The sequence below is a fragment of the Phyllosticta citriasiana genome, assembly GCF_038021145.1.
Source record: "Phyllosticta citriasiana strain CBS 120426 chromosome Unknown IWZ02scaffold_2, whole genome shotgun sequence".
Classification (NCBI taxonomy): Eukaryota; Fungi; Ascomycota; class Dothideomycetes; order Botryosphaeriales; family Phyllostictaceae; genus Phyllosticta; species Phyllosticta citriasiana.
Genome location: NW_027117279.1, coordinates 404,108 through 423,679, shown reverse-complemented (window position 1 = coordinate 423,679; position 19,572 = coordinate 404,108). Strand labels below are relative to the sequence as shown.

General features: G+C 53.0%; 5 protein-coding genes across 5 annotated transcripts; 1 reads left to right on the top strand and 4 right to left on the bottom strand.

The window, feature by feature from the left end:
- Positions 1–3: 3 nt before the first annotated feature.
- IWZ02DRAFT_441348 (uncharacterized protein) lies at positions 4–3,328 on the bottom strand. Its single transcript, XM_066766907.1, has 3 exons — positions 2,036–3,328; positions 1,354–1,986; positions 4–1,305 (listed from the first exon to the last, which is right to left on the bottom strand). The coding sequence occupies exons 1-3, from the start codon at positions 3,000–3,002 to the stop codon at positions 212–214; spliced, it is 2,694 nt and encodes an 897-aa protein (XP_066625880.1). The 5' UTR covers positions 3,003–3,328; the 3' UTR covers positions 4–211.
- Positions 3,329–7,775: 4,447 nt separating this feature from the next.
- IWZ02DRAFT_487210 (LSM domain-containing protein) lies at positions 7,776–8,289 on the bottom strand (the record flags this gene model as incomplete). Its single annotated transcript, XM_066769338.1, has 6 exons — positions 7,776–7,811; positions 7,864–7,927; positions 7,981–8,008; positions 8,069–8,107; positions 8,159–8,215; positions 8,265–8,289. The coding sequence occupies 6 exons, from the start codon at positions 8,287–8,289 to the stop codon at positions 7,776–7,778; spliced, it is 249 nt and encodes an 82-aa protein (XP_066625879.1).
- A 1,968-nt stretch (positions 8,290–10,257) lies between these two features.
- On the top strand, positions 10,258–12,256 carry IWZ02DRAFT_429755 (histidine permease; the record flags this gene model as incomplete). The annotated part of the gene is made up of 4 exons (XM_066766005.1): positions 10,258–10,386; positions 10,508–10,537; positions 10,588–11,186; positions 11,278–12,256. The coding sequence occupies 4 exons, from the start codon at positions 10,258–10,260 to the stop codon at positions 12,254–12,256; spliced, it is 1,737 nt and encodes a 578-aa protein (XP_066625878.1).
- A 718-nt stretch (positions 12,257–12,974) lies between these two features.
- On the bottom strand, positions 12,975–14,290 carry IWZ02DRAFT_122681 (uncharacterized protein). The gene has a single exon (XM_066761488.1). It carries the CDS (start codon positions 14,138–14,140, stop codon positions 13,091–13,093), a length of 1,050 nt encoding a protein of 349 aa, XP_066625877.1. The 5' UTR covers positions 14,141–14,290; the 3' UTR covers positions 12,975–13,090.
- Positions 14,291–15,273: 983 nt separating this feature from the next.
- IWZ02DRAFT_122657 (uncharacterized protein) lies at positions 15,274–16,191 on the bottom strand. Its single transcript, XM_066761486.1, has 2 exons — positions 16,075–16,191; positions 15,274–16,012 (listed from the first exon to the last, which is right to left on the bottom strand). Exon 2 carries the CDS (start codon positions 15,917–15,919, stop codon positions 15,374–15,376), a length of 546 nt encoding a protein of 181 aa, XP_066625876.1. The 5' UTR covers positions 15,920–16,012; positions 16,075–16,191; the 3' UTR covers positions 15,274–15,373.
- Positions 16,192–19,572: the final 3,381 nt, after the last annotated feature.

Below are 19,572 nucleotides of genomic sequence, written 5' to 3'. Positions count from 1 at the left end.
AAGAAAAAAGACGCCGATCCAGCCGCTATGCTATCCACTTCGTACACAAGAAGGGAAATGGTATTATGTAGATTGCCCGGTCCATCCTGTGCCTTGCCCCATTTGTCGTGACCCAGGGTCTCGCGCTCCACTGCACATCTTTTGCGTGCCTGACGTCTTAAAACGACGTCGTCTTCGCCAACGCTTGCCGGCACGACCTCTGCCGTCCACTTCAAACGGCTCCAATGGCCTCGTCTTCGTCGTCGCCGAGTGTGGATTCGTGCTCCGCTCGAGTGCAATACTCCACAATGAGCTTTTCGAGGTCCTGCAGCTTAAAAGGCTTCGTCATGAGGCCCTTCATGCCGGACTCTGCTGCTTCCTTCATCGCCCTTTCCGTCACGTCTGCCGTCACGGCTAAGATCGTCGGGCTCTTGATTCCCAGCTCCTGTGTCGCCAGAATGTGCCGTGCAGCCTGCGCCCCGTCCATCAATGGCATCCATAAATCCATCAGTATCACATCAACTTGCTCTTGATGTTCCCGTGCCACGGCCATTTGACGTAGCACGTCGACGCCGTTGTAGGCCTGGCGAATGTTTCTGTATCCCAGTTTCTGCAGCATGTTGACGAGCAGCTTGCGGTTGATCATGTTGTCATCGGCAACGAGGATGTTGAGTGGATGTCGCCTTGCGAGTTCTCGGTCAAACGATATCGTCTTGATCGACGTCCGTCTGCTTCTACTAACTTTTGGTCTCGGCGGACGGGCATCTCTTACGGGGTCGCTTTTTGGCGACACGGACTCGGCGTGTTCCTGCGGAGAATCTGCCACGCAGGGTCCCTTATCTGGTGGTACCAATGGGCTTGGGGCTCTCGACTTTTCCGCGGGATTTGCTTCGCCATAGGGTTTCCTAGGCCGCAGAGATGGAGACCTCGACGACAACGGGGTGCCAGAGCGACTGACTGGATCACCAGGAGTGATCGGAATTCGCAATTCAAATTCGGATCCTCTATTTGGTCCGCTGGTATCCGACCTCACGCAATGAATGTCGCCACCAAGCTTACGGGCCAGACCCCGCGCCACCAAGAGACCGAGCCCCAGCCCTTCGCTCCGACGTGTCAACGAATCATCTTCTCTCGAAAATGGCTTGAACAAGTGCGCCAGGAAATCCGCTGGAATGCCGGTCCCCTCATCTTCCACTCTGAGCACAATGTACTTGTGTCTTGGAGTGCTGTTGAGCCTGGCGTGGAGGCGAATCCTTCCCTCGTCGGTGAACTTGAGAGCATTTAAGAAGACACAGGAAATCATCTTGGCCAAGTCTCGCTCGTCAACTGCCTGATGTTAGCGATGCGACCAAACAGACTGACAACATGACTTACTAAGAATTGTTTGAGGAATACTCTGCTCTACAGACCATTCTATTGTCTTTATTCTTGGCGACCCGCTTGGACTGTTCATGAGTACTTCGATAATTTCTCCTCCTTCCGTCTCCTTGGCTACGGCCGATTCCGGGCGTCCACCCAGCTTGAGAGAGTCGTTGATGACGTACTGGATAACATCGCGAACGCACGTATGCCGAAGTCCAGGGGCAACTGTGCTTTCCGAGGCAAAATTTGGCACCGAAGGCGATGTCTTTCGGGGCATAGGAGCCTTTTCGTCTGATGCGTTGCTCCCGGCGCTTGCAGCCGAGGCCAGGTCGCCGTGTCTTGTTCGCCTTCTACCACGAGATGTTGTCGTTTCGTCCAAATTTCGCTGCGACATCCACGCCTCTTCCGTCACTTGCTGCTTGGGGCTGTTGCCGGCTTCCCACGAGTTGCTTTCTCTTCTCCTCTTGTGCTTCTGGAGTCCCAAGGTCATTTGATTTCCCGCAACAACAATGTCTGGCTTTTTCTCCGACTCGTTCATGCTCTCCCCATCGCTGACTGATGATGTTGGTGACTCGGGTACGCCCATGTTCATGTCATACGCATGGACCACATTGTCCGCGGCCTCGACTGCTCGCCTCGAACTGTCTGGAGAAGGTCAGCCATGAAGACCCTGCCAATTAGCTAGATGACGTACCTTGGACCATTTCAATGTTTTCTTTGAGGCTTTGAAACACTTCGCGGAGTGCTCCATCGCCATGACCTTCGACCGCCTCTTGAACGGTCGCGTACATGACGTCCAGCATACCAACTACACCTTGCATGGGAGTCCGCAATTCGTGGGAAAGGCTTCGCGCGTATGGCTTCAGTGACTGAGCCACGGTGACGGCTTCGTGAGGAACGACTTTGGTTGGTCGAATATCCGGGGATCTTTGCGACGATGTTGGGGTGCTCTCTCCGGCCATTCTGACACCGTCCAAGATTCGGTCTAAAATCATGTCTTCAAGAGAATGGAGAAGCATTTCGAGATAACCCCAACGCAGATTTCTCTTGGCAGCGCCTTCGGGAGACCACATGACACCAAAATGAGCAAAGCACTTGTCTTCAGCCCACAGCGGGACTCCGAGGTACGCCTCGACAGGGATCGGAAGGTCGTTGGCGTTGGTCTCAAGAAATTCGTTCAGCTTCTCGGGAATAACAAAAATCTTGTCGTGTTTCATGTATGCACACGGACACGACCAGGCGTGATATTTAAAATTCTTGATGGTCTGCTTCATGTCCTTGCCGTCGTTGATGTAGAAGCCGACGGCCATGAGGCAGGAACCGGGCTCACCAATGGGGGGCATTTCGACAGCGACATTTTGATCGTCGACCAGGATTCGTTTTGAGATGAAGGCGTACTGGGCGCCGGTGATGGTGGCCAAGCCTTCGGCCAGCTGGCAAAAGAATTCCTCGCTCCTGATTTGACGCAGGCGGTTCTTCAGCTGGACCAGTTGCTCGGCAGCATTGCTCTCGGCAGCGTCGAAGAGTTGGGACAAGCCTTGGCGGAACCCATGTTGGCCAGAATGCAAGACCAGGCCGGGCTGCGGACAAGCGAAGCACAGCGAATCGCGGTCGATGAAGCCCTGGGGCTCGTCGGGCGCCGCCGGGACACCATCGCTCATCCTCAAACAAAATGGAGAACAGTTGGAGGCGAAGGCGCCGGAGGGGGCGAGAAGAGAAGCCAAGGCTAGGGATGGCGAGAAAAGTTGGACCAAGAGCGGCGCAAGAGTCGTGACATGCGGCCCTCAGTCAGTGAGCAGTGTAGCCAGCTGGAGATGGATGGCACGTGCGGCGGAGGTGAGCGGTGCGGCGCGACAGAGACGTCAGATGCGATGATATGTTTTTGGGGGAAAAAGCGGGAGCAGCGGATTCAGCAGCAGCGGCGGCGGCGGCGGCGGCGGCGGCAGAAGAAGCAACGTCAGTTGGCTGGCGGCGACATGGGAAGGAGAGTCGAAGTTGAGGAGGACTTGAAGCAAACAGGCAGGCGGGGTTTCCTTTTTTTTTTTTTTTTTTCCTTCTTCTTCTTCCTCTTCTAGTTCTTTTCCGCAAGGGGGCGGAGGGTTGGGTAAAGGAATGTGGAGGTAGCAATGGGCTTTGAGGACGAGTAAGAGGTGGGAGCAAGCTCAGCAGGCGTCGAGATGGAGCAGGAGACTGGGGCTTGGCCAGCGGTCTCGACTTGCAGATCGACAAGAGGCTTGGCCGGGCTGCTCACAAGTGCGGGACTCGTGCTCGCAGCGAGAAGTCAGCGTCGTCGCACGAAGACTGCGATACCTGGACTCTGCTGTTGGCGTGCTGGAACCTTGGTTGACAAGTCACCGAGCAGACAAGGAGTCGGACGGAGGGCACGTGAGGAAGAAGAATTGGGCATTGCAGAGAGCAAACTATGTGTGTGTGTGTGTGTGTGTACTTATTCGTCGTTCCCCAGCCTGGGCCAGGGCCAGGGCCCAGGTCCAGGCCCAGGCCAGGTGCTTCAAGTCAAAAGTAGTTGGTCGCATGGCATCGTCAACGCCCAGACGGCCACAGAGAGCCCAGAAGGCGCAAGATGGCTCAATGCAGGCGCAGGGATGGCCTCGTCCGCATACGGAGGTCGTGGAAGCAAACCTCACCCGTCGACGCGACCCAGGCCCGGCCATTTCTTCTGGAATGCTGCCCGGCCGGCCGTTGGAACACATGGCCACATGCATCGGATCTCTGCGTCATTGTCCTTTGGTCCTGTCCTAAGGTGCCGCCTTATGTTCCTTGTCGCACCATCATCATTCACCTCACCCACGGCAGTCCGCCCTCCCAACGCTGCGGAGCCGAACGGGATCTCCGAGTCCCCTGTTTTCCTTTCGTCATCGTTTCCCGTCCCAGCCCAGGAGTTGCCTCCGCCACGCACGGCTCCCTCAAACAAAACGGCCGCCTTCGCAGCCCAACGTCTGTCTACCTGCGCTCCTTTGTTCTGCCTACCAACTGTCATCCCCGGCTCTGGCCAGAAACATCCACCATGGTTCCAAAAATAGCCTGCCGTCCGCCCACATCCTCTTTGTCTACCTCTCTCCCCAGAACAAGGTTGACCAATTTGCAAATCATCCAACCGCAGTCGCCCATTTGATCCTATTCTGGCCCATGCCCAATCTTGATTGGCGATCCATGATTCACGAGAAAACAGCTGGACTGTGTGTGTCAACCCATCAACACACAGTACGGTAAGCAGACCATCAGCCGATTGTGTAACTCGCCCTGTGAAACGCGGTATGCAACATGATCGATTTTGTCGACCGCACCGGACTTTGGCATAAAGCCCATTGATCTCCAAGCAAGATGCGTCCAGTCCTCGTGGGCAGCGGCCCGTCCGATCACTTTTCACGCTTGGGCCTCTTGCCCGTCCGAGCTTCTCTGCTACTCACACTCGCTCACTCCATGGGCAAGCACGAAACAAAAAAACTGCCACATCGCTCCAACCACGCCTGCCGCCGCGCGAGACACGCGGTCGCGCTCTCAGCTCACCTAGTTCATCGCCGCCGGCCTTGCTGACAATCAGGCCGTCTAGGTGCTTTGGTCTCGTCGTGCAAGGAAGTAAAGGAGCCGGACTTGTTAAATCCGGCCCTGTCCGCCCGCTGGATCCATCCGATGCCCCCCCCCCCCCCCCCCCCTTCCGTTCCTTGCTCACCCTGACTGACAGCCAGTCCGCCAGCGGGCTCATGGATGCTTTTTGGTGTATCCTGCACGCCGCCTGCATTGATTCGGAACACGAACAGGTGGGGAATTCTTTACATTGCAGCAAACGCGAAGTCAGGACATGATCGACACCGCGAACTTACAAATCCGATGCGAGCCACCATGGCAAAGTCTGCCATTTGGATTAGACACAGACGACGCGGCCCATCTCTTGTCCTCCCACATGCAGCCCCGCCTAGGCAGCCGTCGACAAGAGCATCGACATTAGGCAAAATCACTCTGCCCTTCTCTCACCACCACTCCAACTGCTCTACCGATAATGATGATGTCATGGATCGCGACCTGGGCACATACTAAGCATCCGCTTCCCAGGCAGTCCCGCGCCAAGCGCCAGCGCCAGCGCATCCTCGCTGCGAAGTTTACTCGTCACCCCTGATCCAAACCAGATCCTCGATCGGTCAGCCCGACGGGCGCCCCGACAGTCCCTTGCGCACCTGCGCTGTGCTACCACGGCCGCAAAAGAGAAAAGGGGAGAGAGAACCAGCACTCGTATCCGCACCCGTCCGCCGCAAATGGACTCCGCCCCAGCTGCTACTCCCAACTCGCGTATCAACCGCCGTTTCGTGCCTAGCGCCGTCACACACGGCGACTTTTGCACCGCCGCCCGTCTGCTTTGTCGACCCCTCTGCGCTCTGCCTCTGCCAACTTGCCTCGAAATGTGTACCACCAAAACTCGAATGGCGGCTCTCGTCTGGGATGCGCCATTTCCGCCGGAAGCGTCGTCTCCGATGGGAGGCTGAGTAGTTGCGTCTCTCGTTCTGCCGCTGGTGCGAGGGAGCCGAATCCGAGCACGTGGCAGGGTGCTGTAAGCTGTGCTGCTCTTTCTCCGCCGTCGATTCATTGGTGCGGAGCTTTTGCGATCTGACCGTAGATGACGCGACGCGTCGTCCCATGTCGTCTGATTGAGGGTGGTGCCTGGCATGAGATGTTTGGCTCTCACTGATGCCTTGTGTTCCAATGATGCTGCTGCCACTGCTGCGCCTACTGTTATCGTTGATTCCTCCCACTCGTTGACTTCCTCCTGCCCTTCTTCGGGTCCAGAAGCCTTAGGAAATGGCGCTAGTACATTGTGACATGCAAATTTTGCGCGCAGTACTGTGGCGAATCCATCTTGAAAAGATGTACGCGCACTCCACAAGACGCGCAGACGGCACCTGCGAGCTTCAGCGGGCATAAGTGTTGAAGTGGACTCGCTGTTCGCCGCGAAGACTCAACAAGAATGCTCTGTGACGTTCTGTGGTTCAACTCCTGTAGCAAGCATTGTCAAAAGCAGGAGAGATGGGGCTGTGCCTATCTCTCTGTAAGTTGCCAGCGCCCTTATCAAGTCACTGCATGCATTTATACGCTTAGTAGGATCACGCCTCGTTTGTGATGCTACCACGGATTCTTACCTTCTACATAGGGAAACTGCCCATGAGTGGTGGTGTTTTGCAACTCACTGGCCATCGAAAATTGCACACTGAATCAAAAACCCCATCACCTCGCTCTGCCAACTGCGGCCGTGATGTGCGGACGGGCTGCCTGTCTATGTATCTGCCTATGTGACCAAAAAGAGCAATCACAATCGCAACAATGCCATCAAACGTCGCAAGAGAATCTCCCGAAGACCTGAGAGGGCTAAACTCGGGCGCCAGACATTCAACGACGGTCGACTCGCATCGCCGGGGGAAAAAAAAAAAAAAAAAAAAGGCAACACCACTAAGAACTACAACGTCGTACGTCGGGGAACAAGTTTTTTAGGAAGTTTCCCAAGTGCCTAAAACTTCGGAAGATGATGCATACTGACGAAGTACGTCTTTTTTTTTTTTTTTTTTTTTTTTTTTTTTCGAAGAAAGACGCTCCCGGCTCCTTATATCGGCACATCGAATACTTCGGAAGAAGGTCGAGCCTTTGGAACTTCCCAAAGTTTCTGGTGACTCCTCATGTGTCGTCTGAGACGCTCTTGCTTCGTGTAGGACCGCCAAGACTTCTGAAGTTCAGACGTTTAATGTTGTATTATGACAAGCTCTATTACCCCTTCCGGCCACCAGCGGATATCATCTTGGGAAGTTCGACGGTCAATGATACGAGCGTCCTCGTCTTGTTCTCACTGAACGACGATTCGTGTGGACTGAGACTTTTGTCATCTTTTTTTACGTCATGCTTGTTTGAGTGGGATAGCTTGCGGGTGATCCTGGCTTTGGAATCGAGTTTCGACGAGCGCATGGAATTGCAAGATCTCTCTTCCTGACAAAAGCCAAGCATCGATCGTAAACCCTAACTCGTGCGGGAGATTTTTCTGGTAGTGGAGTTGGCTCTGATCATGGTTGCGACGCACTTTCTCGACGATCTGTCCCCATGTTTGTTCCAAAGGGAATTGGATCCCAAGAGACGTCACTGAAGCCTGAAGAGCACCGTACGGTGCAGTGAAAAAGTTGTTTGCATTTCGAGGGGATTTGTTTTCCGACAACGCTGTCTAGAGCGGCTGTCGAGGGCAGAGCGCAGTCTGCATTTTTATGAGCTGACTAGGATTGAGATTCAGAGCCCATTGGCAATCATTGGCAGTTTTCACCGCTGTGCTGAACCATGTCCAACATGAAGCCCTACTGTTGCACTGCTCTTTTGCCAACGGCGGTATCCGGACGGATGAGTGAATTTGTCAATTTTCGGAGAGAGAACATGCGGACCTCAAGTGCTCAAGCTCCGGTAGGGCCCTCTCCGCCAGGAATGAGCTACATGCACGTCAGCATCCAGTGGCGAAGTCAAGGTCATCTGGCAGCGCACCATGCAAATGTTGTTTCCGTTTAGTAGAATTTTGGAAAGTTTGGTCTGGTTTCCGGAGTAGTCGCTGTTGCAGCTTTTCAGCACCCTGATTCGTAGACGAGAACGCAAAAGGCTTACAATTCCGTCACATCCTCCAGGACCATGTCTGCAGGCCATGTGAGCCGGTGTCCCGATGCTTTGAGATAGTCGAGTGCCAGCCACTTACTAACATAATCATCGAAGCCAAGCAATGTGCCACTGAATTCTGGAAAACGGTCAGTTGACAAACGGCACCCATGAGTCTGGCAGAGCTCACCCTTGTCGCCCTTCATCACGACCCAAATCTTGGAGCCGACACACTTGTCAATCAATTCTGTGACGTCGTCAGCGTCGCTCTACCAAGACAATGCAGTCAAGCTCACCCAGAGGCAACAGTTGCGACGCCATGACGAAGGGTGTGTTAGGCGCGCAAAGTTGGAGATGTCTTCCAGGTCGTTTGGTAGATGCAACAGTAAGGCAGGCGGTCAAGTGACGCGGTCGAAGAGCTGGGCAAAGCTCGGGCCGCCCCACGAGAGGCTCGAATTCTTGGCGGTTAAGCTGCCTGAGGCCACAATGCCATGTCGTTTGAATTTTGGAGCTTGCTTCGCCTCTGACTTCCACCCCTCTCAACGCGGAATCTCGTCGCGCAAGCCCGTCATGTCTCCGACTCGATTCACAGCGCCCTTTGCCAGAAGCGAAGCCTCCGTCGTCATCTTGCGGGCCGCAACCTTCCATCAGCCCACCCCCACAATACGGACCCGACCGTAGAAGCTGAGGGCGCTTCGAGAAATGGCCGCTTCTCGGTCATTCATCAAACGTTACCATGGCTTCTGCCGTTCGCCGACCACCGTACAGAACCATTCGCTCGGCTCAGGGATTCTAGGTGCTTTTTTCGGTGCCGGTTAAACTCTTGCCAGCCGTCGAAATGCGGGAGCTCGTGGTCATCTGGTCGCAAGAGTTGCTGTCCGCTCGCGTCTATTTGCGAATCTCCCGAAAAGCTCAAAAGCTGTTGGAAGATGCCTCGCCTTTTGGCTTACGCAGGGTCTGAAGACAAGATTGGTCAAAAGCAAATACAGGCCCAGAGCTGAAGCAAGAAGTGGTGTGATGAAAAGATTCTTGAGGCCTATGGACATTTGCGCCTGGACATCCTTGCGCCCCGTTTGATTCATGCAGTTTGGAGTTCAGCCCGTGTACAGAAGAGGCAGGCATGATGAAGATGCTTCAACGTCTACAGAGGTCGACCAATCGCAGCACAAGAGCTTGGATATCACTGTGAAATGAATGAATCGACAGCTTTATGCCTAGTCCCTGCATGGAGACTTCGGCCGTGGTCTCTTGGAGTGCGTCAGCCAGCCCAACAAAAAGGGAAGAAAGTCCTTGGCAAGGCCGCAAGCAGTGGCAGTCAAAAGTCGTGTGTTGGTCATCACGTGGAGAAAGATAGGGAGGGGACTACCTGGCCAATTGCGTCTCACCATGGCACAGACACCCAAGGACGAAAGGAAAAGCATGCAAACGTTTCCAGTCGACCTCGCGAGTTAAGTCGGCCGGAGAGAGAGCAACATTTCTCAATTTCCCGATTTATTCGTGCAACAACTCGCCGCGACTTGTTGGATCCGTTAGCGTCATGGCGACAGAGCAGAAATGCGCGGCATTACCAAGCCAACCAAGGACCGTACCTTGGACCTCGAGTACCGCGCGCCACCTTGGCCTGACCTGATAAGGCAATTGAATGGCACGGTCACGCCGTCGAAGAGCCTCCTCATGACTGTCAGGAGGAACTGGTCTCCGCGATCGGTGTACAGAACTCACCGTCAGCCCTGAAAATCCAGGAGCATGGTTTTCTACACCCGCCATTAACCGCTGTTACATGCTCCTGAATAGCACTAAAGGCTGCGGATTGCGGAGGGCGGCTGATACTGAGCGGAGCAACATCCCCAGAAACGTGTGGTTGTCGCCGCGGCTTATCTCTGCTCGGACACCTTACCCCACATCTGTCGTATCCCCTTCCCACAGCACACACCCTCGACGACAGCCGCTTAGCACCGCTCTAGCTGCATGACACAACGCTCTTGAAAATCCAACCCAGTCTCAGCGGCTGTGTCGCCTGCCAAGCTGATTAGGCCAGCCTTACTGCCTCCAAACCTGCCGCTAGCTAGGCTCTGTGCTTGCTTGGTTGCTACTTAATCACCATATGCCCGTGCTTCAATCAAACAGGGAGACGCGTATCTTATCGCCCTCAGTCCCTCTCCAATTTTTTTGGCACAGCAGATGGCGACACCTGAAGAAGGGGTGAGCTTTTAAACATCGTTGATTCCCTCTTTCCTCGTCCATCCATAGCAACCACTTGGACAATCGCATTTGCGCAGTTTGTCCACAATGGCAAGCATTGAAAAGGCCGGTAGCAACGATCCGCCTTCCTACGATGGGAGCTCGCGCGTCAAACCGCCTGGTGCCGACGTTCTTGCTGGCGAGGTGTTTGAAGGGGAGACGCAGTCAACTCAGCGCGTAAGTTCCTGGCCCTCGTTGCGCACTTGCTGTGCGATTTTGGGGGAAGAAGACGGAGTCCCCTTTCTACCTTTTTCTGCGCTAAGAATCCCTTCTGGACCTATGGCTAACATTTCTCCAGGGCCTGAAATCAAGACATGCTCAGATGATCGTACGAAAAGTGTAAATGCTTTGCTCGTGTCGAAGCTTACCGCTCGTTAGGCGCTCGGAGGCACCATTGGAACAGGCCTCTTCGTAGGATCCGGACAAACACTCGCCAGAGGTGGACCAGCCTTCATCTTGGGCAGCTACATTGTCCTGTCCTTCTTCATCTGGTGTGTCGTCACGGCCATCGTCGAGGTTGCGGCGTACCTACCAACCCCTGGATCCTCCATGAATCTCTTCGCATACCGCTACGTCTCGAAATCGCTGGGATTTGCTCTCGGATACCTGTACTTCTACTCTCTTGGAATCCTGGTCCCATACGAACTCACAGCTGCCGGGCTTGTGATTGATTACTGGAATTCACCGGTCAATATCGGCGTCTGGATCACCATCATGATGATCGTCGTTGTCGGCCTCAACTCTTTGCCAGTGCGCTACTATGGTGAAACCGAGTTCTGGTTCGCGGCCACCAAGGTCATCATGATGCTTGGATTGCTCATGGTCTCGATTGTCCTCTTCTTTGGCGGTGGCCCTTCGAAAGACCGTCTTGGATTCCGGTACTGGAAGGAGCCAGGTGCAGCAAACACGTACATGGCCGGAGGAGACCTTGGACGCTTCATTGCGCTGCTCTCGACTTTCGTCATGTCCTCTTTTCCGTAAGTCGACCCTCTTCAAAGGCGCATGGACCATAATTCCACATAACACAAATCTCACCTTTGAAAATCTCGATACTGACTATTGACACAGTTTTGCATTCGCGCCTGAGATGCTCATTACTACCGGAGGCGAGATGGAGAGCCCTCGCCGCAATCTTCCAATCGCAGCCCGCCGCTATATTTACCGCCTGATCTTTTTCTATGTTGGATGCGTCCTTGCAATTGGCATCATTGTTCCGAGTGACGACCCAGCATTGACTGCGGGAGGAGAAGGAGCCGGAAGCTCGCCATTTGTCATTGGAATGAAGCGCAACGGAATCAAGGCACTTGACTCCGTTGTCAACGCAGGAATCCTCATCTCCGCCTGGTCCTCGGCAAATGGCTTCTTCTATCTGAGCTCTAGATCTCTTTATGCGCTTTCTCTGCAAGGCTCTGCGCCCAAGATCTTCAGTCGGTGTACCAAGTCTGGTATTCCGTACATGTGCGTTGCAGCCACGAGTGTATTCTGTCTTTTGGCATACCTCAACGTGGGCACATCTGCATCGGTGGTTTTTAACTGGGTGAGCAGACCCTCAATTACTTGTACCCGGCTTAGCCGCGAGTTTCCAAGACTCTTGTGGGAAAACATCGCTAACGGATGTCAGTTTGTCAATATCACCAACACATCCTCCTATATTTCTTGGATTGCCTGCGGCATCATCTACCTCCGCTTCCGCAAAGCCTGCATTGCGCAAAACGTCACTGGCGAGCTCCCATACCACAGCCCGATTCAGCCATACGGCACCTACATTCTGATGGTCGGCTACTCGTTCCTTTTGCTCATCAACGGCTTCACCGTCTTCTGGCCTGAAAATTGGTCCGCCAGCTCCTTCCTGACCTCGTATATCGGCATCCCCATCTTTGCCGTCATCTACTTTGGCCATCGCATTTACAAGAGAAACGACAAGTGGGCGTACAACCCGCACGAGGTGGATCTCGTCACGGGAATGGAACGCGTGTTGGCGGAAGAGAAGCCGCCAAAGGTGAGAAACAGCAAGTGGGCCAAGGTCCTCACGTGTCTTTGGGAATGAAAGAGATGGGACAGGGTGCATTGTTTGGTTCGACTTGTCAAAAAGACGTTCGAAATTTCGGACGATAGATGCGGATCGCTTGTTTCCGTGGCACCCAAAATAGTAGAGGATCGAAAATTCGTCATCAGTTCGACCCAGCACTCGACGCTCAGTGAAAACAATCGCGACAGTCACTTCCATTCACACGCTGGGAGCACAGGGAGCATTCGGGTCTATGGCAGAGGTAGGGACGGGGATTCGTTATCGCTGAACAAGTGACAGCAGGTTTTCATCACACTCTTAGCAAGATAAGAATTAGCCGCAAAGCCTCCGAACCGTCTATTCGTTGTGAAATGAGCTGAAGAGTCGTCGCGATCAAGCAATCAAACCTTGTCGCTCAACAACTGATTGTGCTGACCACCTCCAGAAAAACACCTACTGAAACTGTTGAGCAAACATGCGCTAAGCCCTGCGTGCTTACATAGACGAGTACTCAGAAATCTTGGAACCTTCGCAACCCCTGGATGCAAGCCTGGATAAAGTTGACTCAGGGAAGGAAGGCAACGCCCGGTGTCGTCGTCTCCGAGCACGTGTGAAAAGCAGCTTCTTCCACACCCTCCCATCTTTGTCAACAAACAAGATTGAGAAAAAGAAAGGCCGTTGCGGACAACAGCCGGTAGAACAATTGCCTCAATTACCAAAGAACAAAACTATGACACTGTACCTCGATTACTGATACAAATTTAACAGACGTTTTACAATGGAATCCCAACACCAAACACCGAGCTGACACACAAGTCGACGTCTTTGTTTACCTTACACAGATCCTGGACACGAATGGCTGTTGAAGACTCCTTACGTGCCATCCGTCGATTCCTTCTCCATTTTCAACAAGCTCGAGACCATGTCCACCATGCAAGCCTTCAATGTCTTGGTTGGAACACCCAATTCCTTCTTGGACTTCGAACTGTCGTACTTCCAGAGCTCTCCCGCAGGCCTCGCTGCCGTATTCTCCAACCGCTTATTCTTCAGTTGAGGGAAGTTCTTTATGATCATGTAGGCAGTACGATCGCCCGTCGCCGGCCCGTTCACGACCAGATATCTCTTATTTCCGCCCTCATCGCCAGCCTCCAACGCTTTGACGTGCGCCTCGGCAAGGTCACGCACGTCGGTGAAGTACGGGACTCCGACTTGGCCAGTGCTGCGCATGACATTCTTGATCAAGTACCAAACGCCCTGGACGGAGGGCGACAAATGGTCCATGGTCTCGATGTTGTTGATGGCCGGCCCGAGGAGCGACGACGGCACCAGCGTCGTCACCTTGAAGCTGGCGTTGTTCTTCTCGACGAAGTCATGTTGAGCCCGCTCGGCAAGCTCTTTGGCAGCGATGAAGCCCTTCAAGGCATCTGTGCTCTCGGCCGCTTCGTCCCAGTCGGCGTTGCTCCAGTCTTCCTCGGTGAACACCTTTCCACCTGGGACGGTGCCTGCGAATGGAATCGTGGCCTGGATGCATGAGGTGCAGACGATTCGTTTGATGTTCTTATTATGCTTGTGCGCAGACTCCAGGATCGAAGTTGCGCCTTTGAAACATGGATTCAGCTGCTCGTCCAAGTTGTTCGAAATGCTAGGCGACAGGCGCATTACTGGGTTCGCGACGTGGATGATGCCGTGGACATCTTTGACGGCTTCGTCGAAGGCTCCGTTTTCCGTGATGTCTGGAACCACGACGGTGGTCAACTGGGAGGAGTGGGCCGAGTGAGCTTTCTTGACGCGCTCCGCCGAGGCGTCAGATCGTACTGCAGCCCGGCAGTTGTATCCTTTGTTGCAGAGGTTGTTGACGACGTGGGCACCGACGAAGCCAGATGCTCCCGTCACCAGAATGGTCTGAGAGGATGTGTCGGCCATTGGGATCCTTTAGCCGGTTGTCGAAAATGAATGGCGGTTTTTCGTTGAATAGTATGGCAAATCAACGACCAATCCGGATATCTTTGACGAGACAGTGATGTACTGAAGTCCTCCGTCAAGTAACAAACGACGAGCCAAGTTCTCAAGGTGTTCAGATTCAAATTGAGCGCTCGATGATGGTGAAACACTTTGGAGTTGTCTGATTGGGCTCCACGCGGCAGCTTTCATCTATTCCGTGCGAACGTCACTTCTGATTCTTCTCGAAAAGACCTTGGAGTGCATATACCCCTGCCATGCCCTGTCTAGTTCCCGCTAGTCCGCTGTAGAGCCCATTGTTATGTTTACTTGAAACGGCACAGTCCTGTAGTAGTAGAAGGTGTCCTCCACGTCGTCTCGTCATCGCGATTGTTGGTTACTTATTTACGTGGGATTGTCGGAATTCTCGAGAACGTAGCGTGGAAAAATTCAGCATGCGGGCAGCTTCTACATCTATCATTCCATCTGCGCAGACATCATTCCTAGCAGATTTGGAATGTATCCGCATTGACCACGGAGAAGCGAATGAAGATCTAAAGACAAAGGCCCGTGTTAAAGCTTGGTCGAGACAAGCGTTAGATGCAAGCTGGTAATCCCGTCCAGCGCCGAGTCCAGCTCCGAGTACAGCGGGAGGTCGGATGTCGGAGTAAGTCAGGGGACAGACTCCGGAGTTGTCATCGATGCGATACCCGTTTCGGTTAGAGTTCGATCACTCGGGCAAGACGACGCGCACAACTCCAGAAGATTGATCCCTGCGATATTCTGGAGTAGTTTCTCTCTGCTGGCTCTTGAACCTCTACTTACCAAACCTTGCCGTTGGCGGATGTGATGATAGCAGTGTGATGACCATATTTTTCTCCAATTCTTTCCAATTCGAATTTCATTGAAGAAACCCAGCTTGCCATGTAATTTTCAAAGCCAAAAAATTTAATTTTTCGAAGATACTAGCTCTCCTTGGGGTATATGTAATGGGACTAACAGATTACCAAACGCTCTAACCCCACTGAATGAAAAGTTTGTCACCCTGCTCGCCCAGATCCCCCTTCCCTATAGAAAGCCGTGAGAGGCCTTTGCACTGCTGTTTGGGTTTGTAAGAGACCCAGCCAATCAAGCGAACGAATAGAAAATTTACGAACCGCATCCAACGACGCCCGTCAAGAATGCGGAAATCGATAGTCGCGTCTGGAAGTAGACTGTTCACTCTGGTTCTTCCTCTGCTTCGATGATTCCTTCTACCATTCCGTCCACTCCGTTGTTGTACTCTTCAGCTGTGAGCCAGTCATCATCGCTCAGTTGCTTCAGAGCTTTTTCGACCCATGTTTGGCAGTTGAATTCGGAGTCATTATTGTCGACTGGGATTCTCGAAACCACACTAATCAAGTGCTCCTTCGTTACTGCCTTGCGCAGCTTTCCCACAGCAATGTCGCGCACCAAAGTGCGGTCTGGATCGCGCCGGGGCTCGTAGTCGTCGATCGCCTGGATTTCGTATTCGTAAGGGGCCCCAACTGCGTGAATGATGAGCGGTGGGGGAGAGGCCGGTGCCGATTCTTCGTTGCCGCCCGGGGAATCGCGTTGCCGGCGCTGGGGCGAGGGTGTGGGAGGTGGGGAAGGAGAAGACGAAGCTGGTCGGAAACAGAGTGCAGTGTGGCGGTAGCGTTGCCAGTCAACGGGATCGCCTTTGAATACGAGGACGGAGACGCTGAAGGTGTCTGGAATCATAGCTGCTGCTGTGGCTGCTGCCATGGTCGGTGCTGATTGGTCGGCCGTGTCGAGAGCTTGTCAAGTTCGTTGACGATGTGAATGTTGTGTATGGATCCGATAGTGAGATATTCAACTCTGGGATTGAAGCGAACGTCAGAAACCAGGGTTGCAGGTGGCCGTATGAAGGGAGTCCTCACGAGTAAGAGTGATTGAGGAACAGCTCAACCCTTGACAGGCTCAGGTCAAATTTCTCTACTGGTGTTCTTTTTGAAAAGGTTCTTGCTGGTCTCTTTCAATGTTCCAAGTGCGCTTCCGAATAAGTCTGACGCAAATGAGTAGTGTGAAAGACGGAATCCCTGGCTAGTGGGGTTGCTGGTTTGGGAAATCGTTGTCGGGTGTGATGCAGCAACAGGATATATACGAGCTCCAAATGGATATGTGCCCCGGTCTCAACAACAAATATAGCCCTGTCTTCCCGAGGGCAGCCGAGTGGCTCCTGCAGGCAATCTGGATTTTCTTCCTGTTTAACCTTCCAGTGCGGCACGGTCCGTTCCGATGCTTGACCGCCACGAGGGATCCGTCCAAGCGGACCGTCTTTGTGGACCTCTCGGCTCGCACAGATACAGTCGAGTCACCTGCTGACCTGTGAGTGTATGGCGAAATAACCTTGTCGCGGAAGATTGATCCGGAAATCTGCGACGCAAGACCTGTGGTTGGGTTAAGGGCTGCAGTGGTGGAGCAACGTGGTCCAACGGCCGAAAAATTTGGTTGTTCAACGTCATCTAGAGCCAAGTCGGAACAGTAGCCTGTGCCGCACACGTCAACCGCATTGGAAGAGCAGTGATAAGATTGGCAGTCGCAATTTGGCGTTGAGCGACAGTGCAAATTGGCAAAGATGGACGTATTGATCAAGGCGAGGTACACGGAGGTCAAAAAGATAGTAGATGACAATGGCCAAGCATCCAGGAGTTTGAGGGGTCGGGTGACAAAGAAGTATTGAACACTTCTTTAAAGGGTAAATTGCGTCACCCTGATCAACCCTAATCTGCAGCCTGGGCGTCAACTACGTTGAACTACCCGACATTCCGAAGCTTCAGACTTTGATGTTTTGCTGACAATCCGTTAGCGTTTGCACTTGCTGAAGCGTCCTGTCCGCATAGATTATTACCGCGTAGCAATTTCCGACTGGACGGTTCCACAAGCGAAGAGCCTCGCCAGTTCGGCGTCTTGTTTCGCGGAAATTTCTGCCTGCGCAGCATTGCTTGGACGTCAACGAGCTTGGCAAGCGAAAAGAGCGGGAAAAGGGTTGTAAAGTAAGAATAGAAACGATGCGGGGTAAAGCCAGGGGTGTGAGTGAGTCCCCTGTTGATCAATGGTCGCGAGCCTTTTTCTGATCAACCTTCAGTCCTCGTGCCTTCAAATAGCAACAGTGACATCACCATCACAAGTCCTTTAGACGACAATCCGAACACGCTCGAGAGGTGTACGCGTCGTCCTCCATTCACAGCCACAACGAATGCTAGCACGCTCCAATTCAGACTTCTTCCGAGGTTCAGGCGAGTATCGTTGCGCTCTGCAGGTATGGCGCGGGAAAGAAATGATGATGCCAGACGTCATGTCATTCCAATGTGAATTTAAGGAAAAATTCGTCGTTCAGAGGCTTTGTAACTCGCACTTTGCGAATGGGAACCTGGAGGCGCCGACGCGCCGAGCCTTCCTCATCACTACACTCCCAAACGCTCAAAAAGACAACGCCTCCATAATCCGTTCTGAGAACACAAAGGCCCCGCGTACAGAGAATGGAGATGTCCAGAGGAAAGAGAGTTGGTTGCGGTTGATGCGGCCCGCGCTGTCAACTTCGTCCTCCACGGCTTCTGTTTGCCCTTCACTTTCATTTCCACCTTCCATACAGACCAGGAGTCTCACCATGCATGTATCAACTCTCTCTGTGTCTCCAGCGCCACGCACGACATGATCCAACATCGATAAGAACAGGAATGAACTTCCTGCCGCGCTAGGCTTACCTACCTTGTGGAAGAAAGCAACAAAGAATCTTACGAGGAACACGCCACCATTGACCATCTCTGCGACACTTGGCGATATGACGAGGTTTCCTTTGGAACAATGAGTGAGAGGCTCGTCGGCTGCAGCCAGCACCAGCACATGAAGCACATGCAAGGACTGCTCACTTCCTTCTGGGCGAGTATGAGGCAACGTCCAAGATGCGGTACGAAAACCTTAAACTATGTTCTGGTAACTAGCTTCTCATAGAGGCTTAAGTGGTATTGGTTGAAGCTAGAGGAAGAAAAAATCCACTCCAACCAGTCATTGAGCCTACATCCTTAGATTTCGTAAAAGCCTTCGACCTTGTTGGAAGAGTTCCAATCTTTCCTGCCATCCAGTCCACTCTGCAGTCTTCCCTTTGCTACTCATCGGAATATTTGGGGGCCCTCCTCACTCCTGAGATGCCAGGTCTCAATCGAAGGCTCCGTGAAGCTCTCACACACCCAAGCATCCCAACCTCTCCATCTCCATCACCGTGTCCTCAATGTATTGTGTTTGCCCAATATCAAAACTTCTCCCAAGCCGCCAGACGGTCGAACTCTTCCAACGCTCACTCATCCCGGTCCTCGAAGTACTTATGGAGCTTATTGCTCTTAGCCTCGAACCTGTGGAGAAACTCTTCCACCCTCGCCTTTTCCTACACAACGTCAGCACCTTCTTTCTTATACTATTCACAACGCAGATCACGTACGCCCAATCCCTCCAAAGTCAAAGTCTTTGGACCGGATGACTCGCCTCGCTGCTTTGGGGTCTGTAGGACGTCAGCGGATGGTCAGATCAAGATGGGTGTTGCTGTGAGGTCTAACATCTTCTTCGCGCTTGCTCGTGGCTTGCTGCTTGCTGTCGGAGCCGTAGCCATCGCCGGAAGGCTTGGTGTCCGGCTTGCTCGTGGCTTGCTCTGTCTTGTCCGAACTGCCACCATCGCCAGAAGGCTTGTGGTCCATCTTGGGAGGCATGATTACTAGAGAAGTGCGAGTTCTAGTGTTTTGGAAGTTTGTTTGACAGAGGATTCTGAGAGTTGTTGCGGAGAGAAAAGGATGGAAGGTGAGGAGTCACAAGTGCTCGGGAAGCCATGAAGATTCGTCTTAAAAGCATGGCACGCTCAATTACGCCGCCATGGTGTGGGGGAGTCGTTCACAAGTGTCACGCAGGGGAACATGCCACTGTAGGTGTCGAGAGAGGACTTGCAAGGTGTGGAAGTTGCTGGTGTGAGTTGAGAAGATATGAGGAAATGGATCATTTGCGGTGATTTTGTTGGCAAGTGATGACCTCTCTTGGCTTTATGAGGTAAATGATAAGATTTTCCCGTCTGCGAAATCTTGCGGTTGTCATTCGTCAAAAACTACTTCACATGGTAGCATCGGAGCCTTTATAGTCTACTCAGGAAGTTTCCATTGCTATCAAAGAAGTTCTGCTCCCCGAGCTGCTCAAGGGGGCTTTTCACCTGTTTTTGTCTCTGGCTCCTGCCCATCACCTAAAGCTTCCGAAGTCGATTCCTTTTGAGATATCCATCGGGACATTCAACCATTGCCATCAAGGGAGTTTTTCCCCTTCAGTCACCCAAAGAAAGTGCGTTTGACTGTGCCCTGACTCATTAAAAACGCCCAAAACTCCAAAAATCAACCCACTTT

Excerpts from the sequence above, each read along its gene's own strand:
- IWZ02DRAFT_441348 (XM_066766907.1), bottom strand. The coding sequence starts at position 3,002 with ATGAGCGATGGTGTCCCGGCGGCGCCCGACGAGCCCCAGGGCTTCATC. Across the intron at positions 1,987-2,035 it reads AAACATTGAAATGGTCCAAG|ACAGTTCGAGGCGAGCAGTC; the intron begins GTACGTCATCTA and ends GACCTTCTCCAG. Across the intron at positions 1,306-1,353 it reads TATTCCTCAAACAATTCTTA|TTGACGAGCGAGACTTGGCC; the intron begins GTAAGTCATGTT and ends AACATCAGGCAG.
- IWZ02DRAFT_122681 (XM_066761488.1), bottom strand. The coding sequence starts at position 14,140 with ATGGCCGACACATCCTCTCAGACCATTCTGGTGACGGGAGCATCTGGC.
- IWZ02DRAFT_122657 (XM_066761486.1), bottom strand. The coding sequence starts at position 15,919 with ATGGCAGCAGCCACAGCAGCAGCTATGATTCCAGACACCTTCAGCGTC.